Raw genomic sequence first — 18453 nt, forward strand, 5'->3', positions numbered from 1 at the left:
ACTTGTAAACAAACCGTGCTCGAGTTTGATTGACAGATGACATCAGACGCGATAAATTCTCTTTATCTTTGTCTTTTATTATAGCCCTATGGCAAATCCGCCATCTTGGATTGATGCTCATGGAGGCCATGTAATGTTACCTTCATCATCTATCTCTAAGAGTCCTAAATCAAACAATAACTTGCATCTTTCAGCTTGAGCGTTTGTACATGCAATGCTCAGCACACATACACAACTCAGAATGCAAACAACCACACACTTTGAATCAAAGTTTGCCAGGCACAAACCAAAATAATCCAGAGTCACATTAAGTGACCTCCATGAGCGACACACAAACATGGCAGAGTCGGTACTCTTTGATTCTACCTCATTGGCCAAAACAGTGCATATACACACTCTTAACCGAAGCACAAACATACCTCGCTCGGTTTGAAGGCAAATGGTGACCAATTATTAGCCATAACTTTCCCATGTCTGAATAACGAGTGAAAATCCATAACCGTCAATGCACATTCTTGGCTATAAGCAAGCCAGCGACTGTGTGAGGGATGAAAACAAAATGGTGGCACAAACGCACATTAAAACCATGTTAGTATTGCCGCAATTAGTGCAAAATAACCATATTTACAAAATTTGTCGTCTGCGTCACATACTGTTGTGTCTTAAGCGGCTGCCTTGTGTGATTTTTATTATCATTGTTGTATTTGTGACACGATATGGTCCATGGAGCCCTAAGGCGGCAAATTTGAAATTGAGATAAAGATGGAGTAAAAAACAGTATATGATTGCCTAATGTTTGTATTTATAAGATAATAATTATAGTAACTCAATTTTCAAAAATTGTTAATACCTCAAAATTAATATATAAAATTAATTTTACAGTGTATCTCATCACAATTATATGACGCTAAGAAATTTTTTTATAAAAGGCACTTGAGATACGACAGTATGTGAAGCAGACGACGAATTATCCCTGGCCATTAATTAATCTGTTTTAATTAAATCATCATTATTGAGATATTCCAGTTGAAATCCACACACCCCTATGAAAGATATGATCTTTATCTCCCACACAGGGAGTGTAGTTTTCAAATGGAGTCAACCATTCAGGCAAACCTTGAATGTGTGAGAATGTATGGATTTCAACTGGAATAGTCCAATAACACTAATTAGCACCATCCCCAATTAGCATTTATACTAAGTATCTCATGTCACACTTTTCTGCTAAGCTCAACACAGCTTCCCATGAAAGCACATTGTGCGCATACAATGATTTTTTTTATGTATTGGTCTATGTAAGAAAATTCAAAACCATGAAATTAAAAACAAGTGAAGTTAGTCAAAAATCAGCAAAATGCAAAATATTCCACACATTTACAGGAATTACACACACACATTTACAGGAAAGTTACCACATTTACAGGAATTGTTTCCAATTACTGTTAAGCACAAAAGGTTTGTGTGCATGACAATTTGGCTTATTTTGTGAGTGCAGTTGATTCACAACATTTTCATGCTCACATTTTTCTTCCTATTGATCCTTAGCACGTTCATCTCAAAACAAGGTTCTACCCGCGAGATGTGTATTGTATGTTCTCATGCCTGTCAAACGCATGCTTTAATTACCATGTGTAATTCCTCAGTTGTGTACTTCCTTAATTTTCAGAAATTACCCAAACCAAACATGGGAAGACAGTATACCGTAAAACCCCGTCTACAAGCATATATAGTGTTTTTTATAAAAGCTTCATTAATTCGAACCAAGCGTTAATATACCAATACAATAGATTGGTCTTAAAATAATACTTGTTTGTATATGCTTGAATCCGTAATTTATTTGCTCAAACTCCATAATGGCGACTGGATTAATGTAGCTTTCATCAGAAGCACACTATATGCTTGTAGACGGAGTTTTACGGTATAGCAGCCATTCCCATACTATGGGTCGGGACTCTGCAGGGTTGCAGCCTCTTCCATACCGGGTCGCAGGACTTTAAAAAAAATACATCTCTGTACATGTAAAAACTTTAAAAAAAATTCATCTCTGTGCATTAAACAGCAGGGCACATATGGACAAGTAACCCCATTTTAACCCATTTAGCATTAGAAAATTCCAATTTTCGCACTCTTCACACACATTTGTCTCGCTTAAGTAATTCTGGCAGCCGGTCAGCAGGACTGCTTGGAAATTTTAACTGATATGCCCTGATAAGTTTTGGAAAGTAACAGCATTTGTATAAGCTGTGGGTTGTGACATATTTTTTAATGAAATTTGGGTCACAGGAAAACAAAAGTTTGGGAACACCTGGTATATTAGTATATCCTTTATTAACACCAATGCGATTTACCTTAGACATTGCTGCATATCAGGCATTTCATATTGCACAGCATGCTGGGATAGGATCGCCATGGCAGCCTTAGTCAGGTGACCATTCCAGAAGTTCTTGCTATCTTGTTGTGAAACCTCGTAATGTACAAAATGATACCACAGGATGGAGTGGGCCTTATAGGCTGTCATACCTTGGTCTGGCCTCTTGCCTTCCTACAAAGACAACAAAAAAATTTGATCAGTGTTCAAAAAAATTTAACTTTGTTAGACCCCAGATGTCATCATTTGACATCACACTGATGCGCACATCGTTTAGCGAACATCGTAACTGCGCATTTCAAGTTGCTGTGACGTGAAATGACGATATCTCAGGTCTAACAACAAGGAATTATTCTTTCAATACTGATCTCATGACATTAATCATCCACTCAGGGAATGTGAATCATTTCAAATGAGGTTACCACCATTTAAAATCAACACCTCATGTGTGGGAGATTAAGATCATATCATCCATAAGGGGGTGTATGGATTTCAAGTGGAATAGCCCATTGATTCCCCCCTCCCCATAACCAAACCAATAACAGAAAAGTGTTCTTCTTACCTCATATGCGAGTTTGATATTTACTCTGACCTCTCCCTGTACGCGTGTTTTTGATGACCTGGCCCTTAGTGGTAACCAGGCTTCTAATCCTTCACTGGGTATGGTCTGTCAAAGCAATAAGAAACATAATGCTATTATATAGATGCACATTCCAAATAAGGAAACAAATATAGCTTTATTAATGCACACATTAATCAAGTTTCGCCAATTATATGCCGGACAAACTATAGACATGCAACTCACACCAGTCTGTCAATGTAATGCTAATATTATTGTTGACATGACCTTACATAAGTAAGCATGCAGTATTTATACTAAGTTAAATATTGAAACATCCCATTAACACCACCATTTGGCATATTACCTAACCTGGTTAAGCAGTATTTACGCTAAGCTCAATATTGAAACATTCCACAGACTCCACCATTTGACACATTACCTAAACCTGGTAAGCAGTACTTACACTAAGTTTAATGATTACACATCCCATTGACACATTACCTAAACCTAGTTAAGCAGTACTTACACTAAGTTTAATGTTGACACATCCCATTGACACATTATCTAAACCTAGTTAAGCAGTACTTACACTAAGTTTAATGTTGACACATCCCATTGACATTGACACATTACCTAAACCTGGTTAAGCAGTATTTATACTAAGTTTAATGTTGACACATCCCATTGACACATTACCTAAACCTGGTTAAGCAGTATTTATACTAAATTTAATGTTGACACATCCCATTGACACATTATCTAAACCTAGTTAAGCAGTACTTACACTAAGTTTAATGTTGACACATCCCATTGACACATTATCTAAACCTAGTTAAGCAGTACTTACACTGAGTTTAATGTTGAAACATCCCATTGACACATTACCTAAACATGGTTAAGCAGTACTTACACTAAGTTTAATGTTGACACATGCCATTCTCACATTACCGTAACCAAGTTAAGCAGTACTTACACAAAGTTTAATGTTGACACATCCCATTTACACATTACCTAAACCTGGTTAAGCAGTATTTATACTAAGTTTAATGTTGACACATCCCATTGACACATTACCTAAACCTGGTTAAGCAGTACTTACACTGAGTTTAATGTTGACACATCCCATGTAGTCGGTAGAATCTCCACTATTAGCAGCAGACTGGGCAATCTCTTTGAATAATCTGAGGAGGAAAAGATCACAATATTAATACAATATTCATTTAATTTCAAAATGATATCAATCTTCTATCTACTTCAGGAAAAGATCTTTGCATATCGAAGTTGTCAAAAGACAGCTGTTTGTTTATGACGACCGTGCGTACTAGACGTAATAGTTGCGCTTTGCTTTAAAATGCGTGTCACTGGCAGGCGCTTATGTGAATTTACACAAGTGTGAGGATGCTTGCGTACACTGGTGCACGTGCATTGTTTTCTGAACGTGTCCAATGTTGATTTGAAAAGGTCTATAGGTTCTTTAAATGCAGGAGATAATTATAAAAAAATGCAGTGATTTATAGTGCACTACACACACAGCCATAAACCCAAGGCACAAGCCTCACTTTACAGAAATTCACTATAAACAATTTAGAAACAATCAGGGATTTGCAGCTACAAATTGCACACCCTATAGATACCACACTAACCAATTGCAGCTAGGATAAGTTCCCCGAGTTCTCGTACAGGTAACCTAGCCAAACAAGCAATTAGTTCCTTGTGCAGTTCAATTGTTAACAAGAGCAAACAGAGATATACTATATCCCAGGTAAAGGCTACATTTAGAAGTCAACATTTTAATAAATCAACTTTGACCCCCCTTGGAAGTCATGACCTTAAACTTCCATGCAGGGAGTGTGAATTTCAAATGGGGTTACCTGAATGGGTGACTCCATTTGAAATAAATACCCGCTGTATGGGAGATTAAAGTCATGGATTTCAACTGGAATAATATCTCTTTAACCCCATGAGAACTACATGCCGATTGGCCAAAAAGAAGTTTTCATTATCAATTGGACAAATCAGCAACATTGTTAGAATAATTTCACCATGCAAAATAATGGGGTGAATTATTTGCAAAGCGCCATTCTGATTGGTGATTAAAGTGAATATATCATGTAACTGACCAATCAGAGGCAACGGTAGATCTGCAGGTAGTGCTCAGGGGGTTAACTTACTTGCCAACGCCTTTAATGCTGTTCACATCCGATGCCTTCTGGACAGATTGTAGCACCGTAGCATCAATATCCTCATCCCTAATAGTACAATAGCAAAATCAACATTGAAACACAAAATTAACTACCATCCTGGCAGGGTATATCCACTTGCTCAACTATACATGTCTTGTGATCTGGCAAATAATGTACAGTAAACTGTCAAGCAAAATCGCAATTATATTTTCAATTCGATTTTATAAGAGACTTCAGAGCTTTATTGTGCCAAAAACTCCATCACATTATAGGTTCAAATCCATACTCGCTCTCACAGGTTATCTCGAGTTTCAAATAAACTGCCCAATGCATCTAAATCTGTTTTTTCTTCCCTGTGTAACTGATCTGCCATGTCTCCCGTATTGAATATCATATTGGGAAAATGGACTGAGTAGCTGATAAGCGCCAACAAATCCACGTCCCAACCCCATCACAATTCAGGGCCCACGCAAGGTTTTTGAAAGTGGGGGGAGGGCAAAATTAAAATGGGCACATAAGCACCATCATGCGCACATAAGCACTCGTACAGGGGGTGCCTGAGGAGGGATGTGCCCCCTCAGAAGCTGGAAAATTTTTGATTTTTCAAATGGGATTCATGCAAAAGCAATATTAGCAATTCAACCAGCTCATATAACTTACTCCTAATCACATAGATGCTTGAAAATTGTCACTGATTTGAACATATAGTTATACTCATTTTTTATTTAGTATCATTCAAAATGAAAATTTAAGAATCACTATACTCAGGCATGAGAATGTTTTTTTGATAACTGCATGATTAAGCATGTGATTTCAGCCTTAAAAGGCCACAAAACAGGGCGAAAAATGAAAAAAAAATGTGTAAATTTGGACAACAAAACTGCCTGAATTCAGACAAAATCCCACAAATTCTCATGCCTGTATATTTCCTAATGTGGTTGTAATCTGAATTTTGCTACAGCTTATTAAAGGTTAAATTATTGTATAGTTGAGTTTTAGTTTTGATAATGACACATCCATTTTAGTTCCCATAACACCACCTCTGATTATAAACACTATATCCTAGATTAAACAATACTGATATAATTAGATTCAATAAAATGATTTGTCACTCTGTACTCTTGTACATCTAACCTGTATGAAAATCCTAAATAAACACAAAACTAGGGCTGAGGAAATGAGTCACCTTTTGACAGACTAGATAGATAACAACTAAACAGAGTGATGTTTATCAAATATTGAAATTCATTGAAATCATTTACACTAATAATATTGGTAAGGTCTTGTTTTACTTGTTTACTTTAACAATTTTGTAAAACCAGTATTTGTTGATAATCAAGACATTTCAAGCAATTAACTAAAATGATTATTACCACATTTCACAATTTTTTAACATTTTCTACAATTTTTGCGCCCTTTTTTCTTTAATAATTCTTTTTGCAGTTTTTTCAGGGACACCCTGTACATAACAGTTTCAAAATCATCATACAACTTTCGTTTTCTACTGATCCGCTAACAAGAGTTGGTATTTAACAATTCAACTTCCTTTGTGATACACCCATGCTTTTCAAGGTTACATTCCTGATTCAATGTCATGTACAGATTGAAAATTCTTTTGATTGAAATAAAGATAGCTTATATGTAATGTGACAGCATTGTGCAGCTACCCTAGAAATGCTCCACAAATAAATTCTATGACATTGTAAATTTATACTAGTCTTACCAAAAAGAATAAGGGTAGATTATTTTCATTATTTAAATCAATGTATTATTGAAAAATAACACTTTGATGTTTTGCGAAAGTTCATTCTACAAATCATATACCGTACTGACGCGAGTACAGTCCCACCTTCGAGTAAACTCCCACCCCCAATTTTTCAAAAATTGGGGGGGGGGATGAGACTATACTCGAATTTCAATTTTTTTTTTAAAGTTATTTTTTCGCTTTGAAGTGTCCCTGGACCTAGAGCTAAATGCTAGGATCATTCATGGTTGATTAAAAAAAATAAATGTAGGCCTATGTGTTTTGAATAAATTTGTACTCATGTCATACTCTATTAATGATTTCAAAATGCATTGAATTTGCAATCCAAATACGGCGGCCAGAGCTCTCGCAATTTGTTCGACGCACAACACGGCGGAGGTTACTAATATTTACGCTGACGGCGCGGAGGTCCACTGTTGTTTATTAGTGACCGCGTTCAGCGTTTGCGTTTTGCCAAATAAATATAAATGATTGGATCGCATGTATCGCGCATATTAATGAGGTTATAAATGATATTTATTATATTTTGCTTTTTTTGTATAAATATAATGTAATTTTATCTTTCAATTTTTTGAACAAGTTCATTAGGAATGTTGATATTAACTGTAAATTTGGTTCATTTTGAACAATTCCTACAAAAAACGAAAATGTTTAACTCACGTTTTAGTGGCGTTACACGTACACCACTACACTAGTGGTTTCATCAGACTGGCAACTCATCACATCTGACTGTTTCCTTTTATGGGTAACAGAGCACCAAAAAGAGGTAGAGAAATTTGAATCCAGACCATTTAAATGTGCAAATCGCAAATCTTTTGTCACAGACATTCACAAAGCTGCCATCACCAGGGACAGGCGATATGCGTGGAAAAAAATAGCCAATTGCGCGGAAAAAAGTTCCGCGCACATCACTTGTCCCTGGCCATCACTGATCATGATCATGTGGCCTCTACAAATCACTCCATCAATTGGAGGGTTCTAAAGTTATTAATTGTGAAGCTGATAAGACTACCAGGTGGCTCAAAGAAGCATTTGGATACGCAGAAAAGGACATGGCACTCTAAACAAGGACGAGGGGACCTATGCATTCAATAAAATCTTTGACCATCTCATCACAGGCTACGGTGCCTCCTGTTACCCATAAAAGGAAACAGTCAGATGTGATGAATTGACAGTCTGACAAAGCCACTAGAACGTGAGTTAAACACCTTTGTTTTTTGTAGGAATTGTTCAAATTGTTCAAAATGAACAAAATTAACAGTTTAATACAATTTTAGCATTTTATATTTCAACTGGAATAGCAACTTACCACACTTCTAGCCTCAACCAATCAGAAGCCAAGTCATCTACTGAACTATAAGAAACATAATAAAACTAGAGTCAACAGACGCTGAATACAAGCCGCAATTTGACCCCTATAACTTGACCCCTGGGTTACGGATGGGGTCAACTGCTCTTGCATTGTGCTTAGGATGTCATAAGAAATATTCCTGGTGAATTTCAGCTTAATCGAACTTAAACATGGATTTTGATTTTTTTAAATTTTGGATTGACCTTTTGACCCTCTTAATGACCTTTGACCTCAATGAAAAAAAAAAACTTATGTACACCGACAAAATGCATTGTTCCAATTTTAATTAAAAAATTCTAACATGTTCAGTTCTTGAGATAAAAATTCTTGAAGTTATTCAGCTAAAAACAGGAAGTGACCCCTTAATGACCTTTGACCCCCAAAATAAAAATACCATGCATACATCAGGGAACACTAATTCATGTATGTTGGGTATATTATTCTGGTCGGTTTACATTTTGAAATAAAAATGTTTTGAACATTTTGATAATTTTGGTTTTTGACCGGAAGTAACCCCTTAATGACCTTTGACCCCGAAACTGTAGGCATCCTAAAGACCCTGGCTAATAGCAATGCATGTGTGTTAATGGCGACTCTCTGCTATGTAATTTGTACAGACAGTGATTTTTTGAATATTTTTTACAAATTTTTCAGATTTTGACAGGAAATGACCCCTTAATGACCTTTGACCTCAATTCTTTTTAGGAAGTTTTAAGCACTGCCACATGTTGATTCATATGCATGAGTCACATGATCATTGCATGTAATTTGTGGAAGGAGTAGCATTTTTTGTGAAATCAACATTTTTGACCATAAGGTCAAGGTCAAAGGTCACAGTCAGGTCAAAGTCAAATGTAAGGTTTGGCCTAGTCCAGTGGTCATTTGGCTCAAGTATGGTTGAAATCTGTCGAAGCATAAGAGAGCTAGGGCGAAACGTGGCAAGTCACGCATAAAATGTCACGAGTTGCCAGAAGAAAGAAGAAGAAGAAGAAACTAGAGTCAACAGACGCTGAATACAAGCATAATTTGACCCCTATAACTTGACCCCTGGGTTACGGATGGGGTCAACTGCTCTTGCATTGTGCTTAGGATGTCATAAGAAATATTCCTGGTGAATTTCAGCTTAATCGAACTTATACATGGATTTTGATTTTTGAAAATTTTGATTGACCTTTTGACCCCTTTAATGACCTTTTGACTTCAATGGAAAAAAAAAACATTACGTACACCGACAAAATGCATTGTTCCAATTTTAATTTAAAAATTCTACTATGTTTAGTTGTTGAGATAAAAATTCTTAAAATTATTTAGCTAAAAACAGGAAGTGACCCCTTAATGACCTTTGACCCCCACAATAAAAATACCATGCATACATCAGGGAACACTGATTCATGTGTGATGGTTATATTATTCTGGTCTGTTTATCTTTTGAGATAAAATGTTTTTGAACATTTTGATAATTTTGGTTTTTGACCGGAAGTAACCCCTTAATGACATTTGACCCCAAAACTGTAGACATCCTAAATACCCTGGCTAATAGCAATGCATGTGTGTTAATGGCGACTCTCTGCTATGTAATTTGTACAGACAGTGATTTTTTGAATATTTTTACAAATTTTTCAGACTTTGACCGAAAATGACCCCTTAATGACCTTTGACCTCAATTCTTTTTGATAGGTTTTAAGCACTGCCACATGTTGATTCATATGCATGAGTCACATGATCATTGCATGTAATTTGTGGAAGGAGTAGCATTTTTTGTGAAATCAACATTTTTGACCATAAGGTCAAGGTCAAAGGTCACAGTCAGGTCAAAGTCAAATGTAAGGTTTGGCCTAGTCCAGTGGTCATTTGGCTCAAGTATGGTTGAAATCTGTCGAAGCATAAGAGAGCTAGGGCGAAACGTGGCAAGTCACGCAAAATGTCACGAGTTGCCAGAAGAAAGAAAGAATTGAGAAGAGATAGAACAAGCCGACATCCGTCAGTCGACTTGTAAGAATTGAGAAGAGACAGAACAAGCCGACATCCGTCGTCGGCTTGTAAGAAACTTATCATTAATATATAATAGTTTGTGGGTCAAAGGTTCTTTTCAAGACACATTTTTAACCCAATTTGATTTTCATCACATGGGAAGAGGAAACCCAGACAACGGCTCACACTGGTTTTGTAGTACCCTGTAAAGGTGGATATTGTGTGCTGCATTTATTTTCATGAACCACTTGATTTGAATCACTGAAATTTCAGTGAAGTAATTGGATTCCTTGCCCTTATAATATACATAAATTTTGTTATCAGAGTGTAGTTATTTTTTGAGAAAAATGCAAATTAGTCACAAAATTTATCAGGGGGTGTAGTACCACCTTAAGTAAAACATTCTTCAATATTGTAGTCAATTTAGAAAAGAGAAGAGCGAGTCTCTGACTGTTCAATGTATCGGTTTGGTTACTTTGATTAATAAAATAATAATAGAAATAAAACCAAGAAAATTAAAACAAGAAAAAAGCAAAATAAATACACACACACATACCCTCCACTCAAAATTAAAAATTATAATAAGATTACTAATAAGATATTAAAATAAGAAAAATCCACAATAAATTTAAAATATCAATTTACTTACAATCTATATGTCTCGTCCCATTCTGGGTCTAACGTATGGCTCACAACAGCCGTAGTTCTAAGCTTATCGGGTGGAAGGTGATCTTTTAAAACAACATGTTTAAGAACGTCCTTGGTGAGAGTTCTGTCTTTGCCAGTCTTATCCTTGCCGACCTGCGGGTAGTGACCATTAATCTTCCTATTGCTTGGTATGATGCCTGCTACACAGAAGGGATCACTGAATCCTGCAGAGGGAGTACAACAGCAAGATTCAAGAATGTAATGCCCCATTTGGCTACATGTATTTCAGTTGAAATCCACCCCCCCTCTATGGAAGACATGACCTTGATGCCCAAAGTGGGTTATGAATTTCAAATGGGGTTGCCTAAATAGGTGACTCCACTGAAATTTACACCGCTTGTGTGGGAGATTAAGGTCACGTCTTCCCTAGGGGGTATGAACTTCAACTGGAATAGCCTATTTTTCAACTTCCTCTCACTCAATGACCCCTTTTTTCGTTTTGCTGTCACCCAGTGTCTCCCTTTTTAAATAATGATGAATGGATATTAGATAAGCTCTGCCCATGTCCTTTTTTTTCTCTAAAATGACCAGAATTTTGGAAATCCCCAACTCAAAAAAAAACACCACTTTTTCAACAGTTTACTCAATTCAGACTCCTTTTTTGATAATTTTTGTATTTCCGCACTGTTATTTATAGCCCCAAAATTGGACAGGTCTTACTGAATTAACCTCATTTTTGAGTGCTTCTCACCCAATGAACCTATTTTTTGCATCAAAATCTCCAACTGAGAGACCCTAGTTTTGCTGTCAAATGCCTCCTCCCCTGAGGTGACTGAATGGTATTGTAGAATTATGTATGGTGAATGCTTTTTCTTTCCTTGTCTTATCTTTTAGGTGCTCATAATGGCACTTTAATAATAAATTGTCCTTACCATTAGAATCCATAGCTTCCAAACCTCTTGCTGCTACAATTGTTACTTTTAGTACAGGGGGAGGTTTCTGAAGGAAGAAAACAAGCAAACAAATAAATAAATAAACAAAATTATATACTTCATTAATATATTCTTGTTCATTGATTGGTTAAAAATTGATCACATGACCGAAAATAGTTCTATCATCAGTACTCATATCCGTAAATAGTACCTCTAATCCATAAACAGTATTTTCAATGTCCCGGATGAGCCGTAAATAGTACCTCTAATCCATAAACAGTATTTTCAATGTCCCGGATGAGCCGTAAATAGTACCTCTAATCCATAAACAGTATTTTCAATGTCCCGGATGAGCCGTAAATAGTACCTCTAATCCATAAACAGTATTTTCAATGTCCCGGATGAGCCGTAAATAGTACCTCTAATCCATAAACAGTATTTTCAATGTCCCGGATGAGCCGTAAATAGTACCTCTAATCCATAAACAGTATTTTCAATGTCCTGGATGAGCCGTAAATAGTACCTCTAATCCATAAACAGTATTAAATAATTTCTTTTAACCAATCAATGAACAAAGAATATATTAATGAAGTATATAAAACAAATATATACTGCCTTTATTCAAAGTTCTGGTTAAAACTATGGTCCCTCGTTGAGATCAATTAATACTATTGATCTCACCTCGGGGCCCATATTTTTAACCAGAACCTCTCATGGCAGTATATATTTGTATACTATATAGTTCCATAACTGTACTATCATCAGATCAATTTAGATCAAAATCAACTTTTGGCGTGCTCCGGTCCTTAGTTCCGGCAATGAATAATTTGACTTGAGTCTGACTGGGGGGGGTCATAAATTTTTTGACCCAAGATGGGCGGGGGGTGTCGTAAAAATTGTCTCCAGTCACCGACATATTTGGGACCCCCTTCCGAAGAAAATGCCAGCCCCTAATAAACAATTAACATGGAATTGGGAATTAAATATAACTGATAAACAAAATTTTCCACCAGATTCGCTGTCAAAATAAAAAGCTTGATCCCACCCTCGTAAAAGTGATCCCACCCTCGTAATTAGGGGCTGAACTGCCAAAAACGCTCCCCCCCCCCACCGGCCGAGCCAAAAATCTTTCCCCCCCCTTTTGACGCCCCCAAAAAAACACCTTTCGGTCCCATCCCGAAGCTTCATTATCACAAATGGTGGTGAATCCCATGTTTTTCATAGTTTTATACCAACTTATATCATATCACACTACGTTATCAGGTGACAAATTTTGACTTAGAATGGGCATTTGTTGTTCATGGTTGGCGATTTTCAATGGTCGCACAGATGTTTCGAGTGATACATCAGAACCTCATTGTGGAGACTGGTAAAAATACAAGTAAAATTATGTACATTTTGTGTCATTGTTGTCTCTGTCCGTGTGATATGAACTAAGGTCCAAACGAGCGTGATTAGAAAGCCTAACATGGTATCCCATCAAATGTATAGTGAAGCTTTATAGAGTCCATACCCATCCAGTTATCCAGCCACTGAGGGAAGTCTACCTTTCGTACTCAGTCTGCGATCAGAAGTGTGAGAGTATGATTGACTTGTCTACCGAGATACCAGTTGCCATTACCTCCTCCCTGCCAAGTTGCAATGTTTAGCGAGTCCCATCCCCGAGTTTCATTATCACATATGGTGGAGAATACCATGTTTTGGTATTTTTATACCAATGTTTTGTATATCACACTACGTTATCAGGTGGCAAATTTGGGAACAAAATGTGCACTTATTTTCTTATAGTTAATAGGTGGCTAACCCTTACCATACATTGCATTACACTATTTTGAACCAAATGTCTTCTGTTTTTTACAGTAGATTGCAGTTCATAGCGATCGTAACATGGGTAGTGAATATGAGTTTATCATAAGTATATTATTTCCCAATATTCACAATATTATAATCTAAATTTGACTTGTAGGCTTGTCATTGCATTATGCCGTCTTGTTTCAAATTTTATTTACCTTTTTAGCTTAATTTAACCTGTACCCCGACCAATATAATCCAATTCATTTAATATGACACCCTAACCTAAACCTACCTATAAACCTTATTTATAACTCTAACCCTAGGGAAAAAAAAACACCAATCTGATGAATATTCCAATTCGATAATAAATGTAAAGTCAGTAACTTTTGCATTTCACAGCCATCATGGAGGGCATGTTTACTACAAGTGAACGTGATGTCGACGGCATTGTAATTGTAGCCGATATGGACCTCTTCAAAGATATGCAGAATTGCTCCTTCTACATGGAGAATTCTATCGAAGGAAATTGGCCAGGAGGAATCGGTGATTACGATACTGGAGTACCATATGCGTGTGGCCAGTTAACAGGTGTAAAGGCATATACTCACGAACATTGGAAAGCACAAACTATGTGTTTATATGCGACGTTTCATCGCTGCTTCAAATGCAAGTGACCAACCCCTCAACAATCTCTTCATCAGCACTCTCGATGATCATAATGATATCAGCATCATTCAAACAGGCACAATCACATATTACCGTCAATGGACCATTCTTAATGAGTAAGTGAATTTTCCTTCCCAATAAATTATTTCCTTACATTATGAAAACAATAGTGAAAGATTTACGCAGAAAATTCTCACTAATTCTGTGAGCAATGTTTTCAATTGAAGAGCAGGAATGGATTGATTTCAACTTGCATAACTTCTTCCAATAACATTAGGTTTCTCGTTATACAATAAATGTTGATACGACTCTCTAAATAATTTATTGATTTGCATGATCTTGTATAAAAATCATTAAATACACACTTCAATTTCATTTGAACATTGCCCCTAAAACATTTGTAAAGGCCGTAGTGTCATTCTGAGTGGAAGAAATGTGCAAGAAAACTCAATTTGCAACGATGTTGTTTGTATCAAGACACCTGAAAAAAACTACAACTGATCGAACGGCCCTTTTATACACCATGTACACGGATAATAAGAAAATAAATAGGGCCTTTAAACCTATCATAGAAGTACGTGACGAAGTTTTGTATTTACTGTTTGTTTCAAATCTGCAGAATTTGGTGAATGGGTTAATGCACAGGTGATCAACGATTACGAAGCCAGTGATAATAAATTTGTGAAAGCCCTCTTGATGGAGTACGGGCAGAAGGCACGCTATCAACCTTACATAGCAGGAATATCTAAGTATATAAGCGATGTCGAACTAGACGAAATGCAAGTGCACGTTGGTGTACAACTCAAGGCATGCAAGAAAGACCATATTCTGGTGATTGACTCGAGCTTTGCTGAGGGAGATTCTAAACAGGGTCAATGGTTTCACCCATTGGGCTTGGTAGATCTGAATACATTCAAGTTGTGTTTGGGATCAAAGTTAGCCGAACTTGCTTCAGACTTGAAAAACGAGCACATTAGAGAGCTAAGAGCATACTACCCAAATCTAATGCATTGCCGTCCGCCAAAATTGCGCGTAGGCACAATGCGAGGAATCCATGCAGCCACTCTCCTCCTTGGAAACAGAGTAGACTCCGTCTACAAACAACTGTTCGAACAAGAACTACTGTGGCGTGAGTGTGTAAAGGGGGCAATTCGATACATGCAACAACACTCCCCTGAGTTACGACTAGAGTTTGTAATCTCAGATTCATCTGACTTTGATTTGGATCTACAAACCCTACTGAAGAAGTGGGTTGACCAAGGCTACTTGTACGACACACCTTGCAATCAACTACGCAAAGAAACAATAAACAATATGATGGAAGTACTGATGGACAAAGAAGAGTGCCTTAATTCTGAAAAGAGCGGCGACGGAAGCTTACATAGCATACGCACTTGATGGCGGTACTTTTCGTTGCCTCTATTCTCTTTTGAAGATAGCTTTGGGGGGAAATACAATTCAAGAAAGAGCCGACATCCCGACAAATATGAACCAGGTCCTGCCATGGACAATAGATCTCAGTCACATTAACCACGAAGATGTTGCTGACATTACAAAAACAGATTACGCTGCCCTAGCACATCATCTATATATTCCAGACCATGTGGTACAATGGTTCTTCAGCGAGCTTAATCTGCTATGCTGCCAGCCACCGCCTGAGCCAGAAGACCCGACGTACCCAGACTTGCTCTTCTGGCTAAGATTTATCTTGCATTTGATCAGGACATGGACAGGGCTACACAATCCGGCGCCACATTGTTTTGTATACAATGAGCGAGATACAAACAAAGAGGTTACAGGATGCACTGATTCATCAAGAATTGCCCTGATATACCTCCTGTGGACCAGCAAACTGAGACCATCTTGGTCAGCATGGGAGTCCAAACCTGGCCACACATTCCACCCCTTACAGCGACGAAGAGAAAGAGGTGGTTTATTGTTCTGCCGAAAGGCAGATCACAGCGTCTCAGCTCAGCAATCGGCTAGCTACTGAGTATCATTTCACAGCATCAAGGTGGCCGTGCATGTTACATCTTAGTGTGTGTATGATGACCTGACAAGCAATATGGCAACTATTCTGGAGCATATTGAAAACCGACATGGTAACATCAACATCGACCACATCTGGGCCATTGGCGTCCTCATCCTTGTGACTGAAAAAGAACGCAGAAGGACAAACAGGCCACTACTGTGGCATCCATATATTGAATGGAGCTAGTTTAGGCGTACAATGGGCTATAATCTGGTGACACTACTGACGATATTTCAGGATTTGGGTCTGCTACAACCAAACAGAACAGCCAACCCTTCCTCTTTCTTCGGAGAGCATGTCGTTCCAGAGGAAATCAATTACCTCATCCGGGATAAAGACAGAGAGCTGCACGAAGACAACAGCATTGATGAAGAAGATCTGGCAAGTGACAACCAGGTAAAACAAATTACATAATTACATTAACGGATCCTCTAACAAAAGTTGATAAAAGAGTATTACATACATATCAAAGTATACTTATGTTAATCCCATCTATTTTTTAGAAACTATCACAGCATATGCAAAACTCACAACAGCCAAGAAGCCTGTCCCATCATGCAATACTGTGCATCAGCATGCTCCATAGAAGATTAATGCAGAAAATATGTAAAGGGTCGCTTAGATATTGACAACTATTAATGGTTTCATTACAGTTCAGGGGTCTTATTTTCACTTACAGAAGTCTAAGCGGCTCCTATCTGAATATGGAACAGCCAGTTGAAGCTGAAAATTTTGTGAACATTTTCTATGACATACATATGTGCACCTTTATACCCAAATTGTCTGACCATCCGTGTTCCAACTAGGGAAGGCCTTCGTTCAAATCAAGATCTTACGCGCCTTATCATTCCTAAGACAAACAGACTGATAGGCGATGGATCGTTCAGTGTCTTTGGACCCAGAATTTGGAACAATCTTCCTTCATAGGTCATCTCCCACAGTTACTACTTTCAAACGTAGCCTGAAAACCCATCTTTTTAACCATTGCTGATTTTTTGTTGTTTCTTTTGCATATTTTTGTTTTCTTGTAGTCTTTAGTTGTAGGGCAAGTTTTCTGTAAAGTGCAATGATCATTTCTTTGAAATTGTGCTATATAAATGCCATTGTATGTATGTATGTATAAAATTTATGTTACCAAAATACACCTTCTAAGGCATGATCAGTGATACAGGGTGAGTCAAAAAAACTGCAATAGAGCAAAGAATCGATATTTATGTAAGAACCAAATCGAACTTTCCCAATATTGAAAGATTCTATAAATGCTACACTCAATGGCCACCTTCTGTGAAAATATGAAGTGAATCGCAACTACCGTTTAATTTTGATGGGTCCTGTTGTTGCGATACCCAATTTCGTTATTTGTCCGCGAGGTACCATGTATTTTGAATGAGAGCACACAGTGCGCAGTCAAGGCACCATATCTGAAACTGACTTTAACTTAAATAAGGTTGATTTTTGCGTTATTTTAAATTCTTTTTTTCTGTTCAAACGAACTTTCTAACATTACTTTAAGTCCTTCATACTTCACTCGGCCCCAACTCCGGTTGTTTACTCCCAATATGTCCAACTTGCTGGATATTTTGTAATTCACTCCATTTCAATTTACTTGCGCATTTCATTTTGACATTTGAAAAACTCGCCTGCAAATTTGTATGTTTTTGATAGAGAATAAACATCTTTAAAGTAAAGGTAAAACGAAAATAACAACAAATAATGTTTCTTCTCTTTAAACAAGACAAAGGGCAATAACACTTTGGGTGCTCCATTTTATTTTAATGACAATGAGGTTAAGAAAATGGCAGTTGTTCCAAATCTACCTTACACATAGTGGGCTGACATTCAAATTTTAGATATCTCTTGGACAAACATTAAAATTGGGTAGCGCTATAAAATGTGTTATAAAAACAAAACGGTAAATGCTAATTCCTTAATTTTTACACACAAGGTCAATGATGGATATACTATATATAAAATGTTTTGAAATCTAAAAAGTTTAACTCGGTTCTTAAGTAAAAATGGATTCTTTTCTCTATTGCACTTTTTTTGACTCACCCTGTACAATGTATGTTAAACCAGAAAACATTTCAATACAATTTCTCAAAATTTTGATATCAGAGCTGCCAACATTGGAAAATGTAAATGCAGAACATTTCTGCAAAATGTACAAAAAAGCTTAATGTG

At 37.0% G+C, this 18453-nt stretch overlaps 1 protein-coding gene across 3 annotated transcripts in view; it reads right to left on the reverse strand.

Moving 5' to 3' along the window:
* LOC140143620 (protein unc-13 homolog D-like) overlaps window positions 1-18453 on the reverse strand; it is an 88729-nt gene that overhangs the window by 28696 nt on the left and 41580 nt on the right. For 2 of the 3 annotated variants that reach the window (XM_072165438.1, XM_072165436.1), the window contains exons 6-12: window positions 11781-11847; window positions 10850-11072; window positions 8188-8232; window positions 5102-5179; window positions 4030-4111; window positions 2931-3035; window positions 2349-2542 (exon numbers count right to left, since the gene is read on the reverse strand). In XM_072165438.1, the coding sequence (XP_072021539.1) occupies window positions 2349-2542; window positions 2931-3035; window positions 4030-4111; window positions 5102-5179; window positions 8188-8232; window positions 10850-11072; window positions 11781-11847 (794 nt within the window). Of the gene's footprint in view, window positions 1-419; window positions 538-2348; window positions 2543-2930; window positions 3036-4029; window positions 4112-5101; window positions 5180-8187; window positions 8233-10849; window positions 11073-11780; window positions 11848-18453 lie in introns of all 3 variants that reach the window. The other variant, XM_072165437.1, reaches the window with a different exon arrangement.

This window comes from Amphiura filiformis, unplaced genomic scaffold (assembly GCF_039555335.1).
Source record: "Amphiura filiformis unplaced genomic scaffold, Afil_fr2py scaffold_24, whole genome shotgun sequence".
In the NCBI taxonomy this organism is placed as follows: Eukaryota; Metazoa; Echinodermata; class Ophiuroidea; order Amphilepidida; family Amphiuridae; genus Amphiura; species Amphiura filiformis.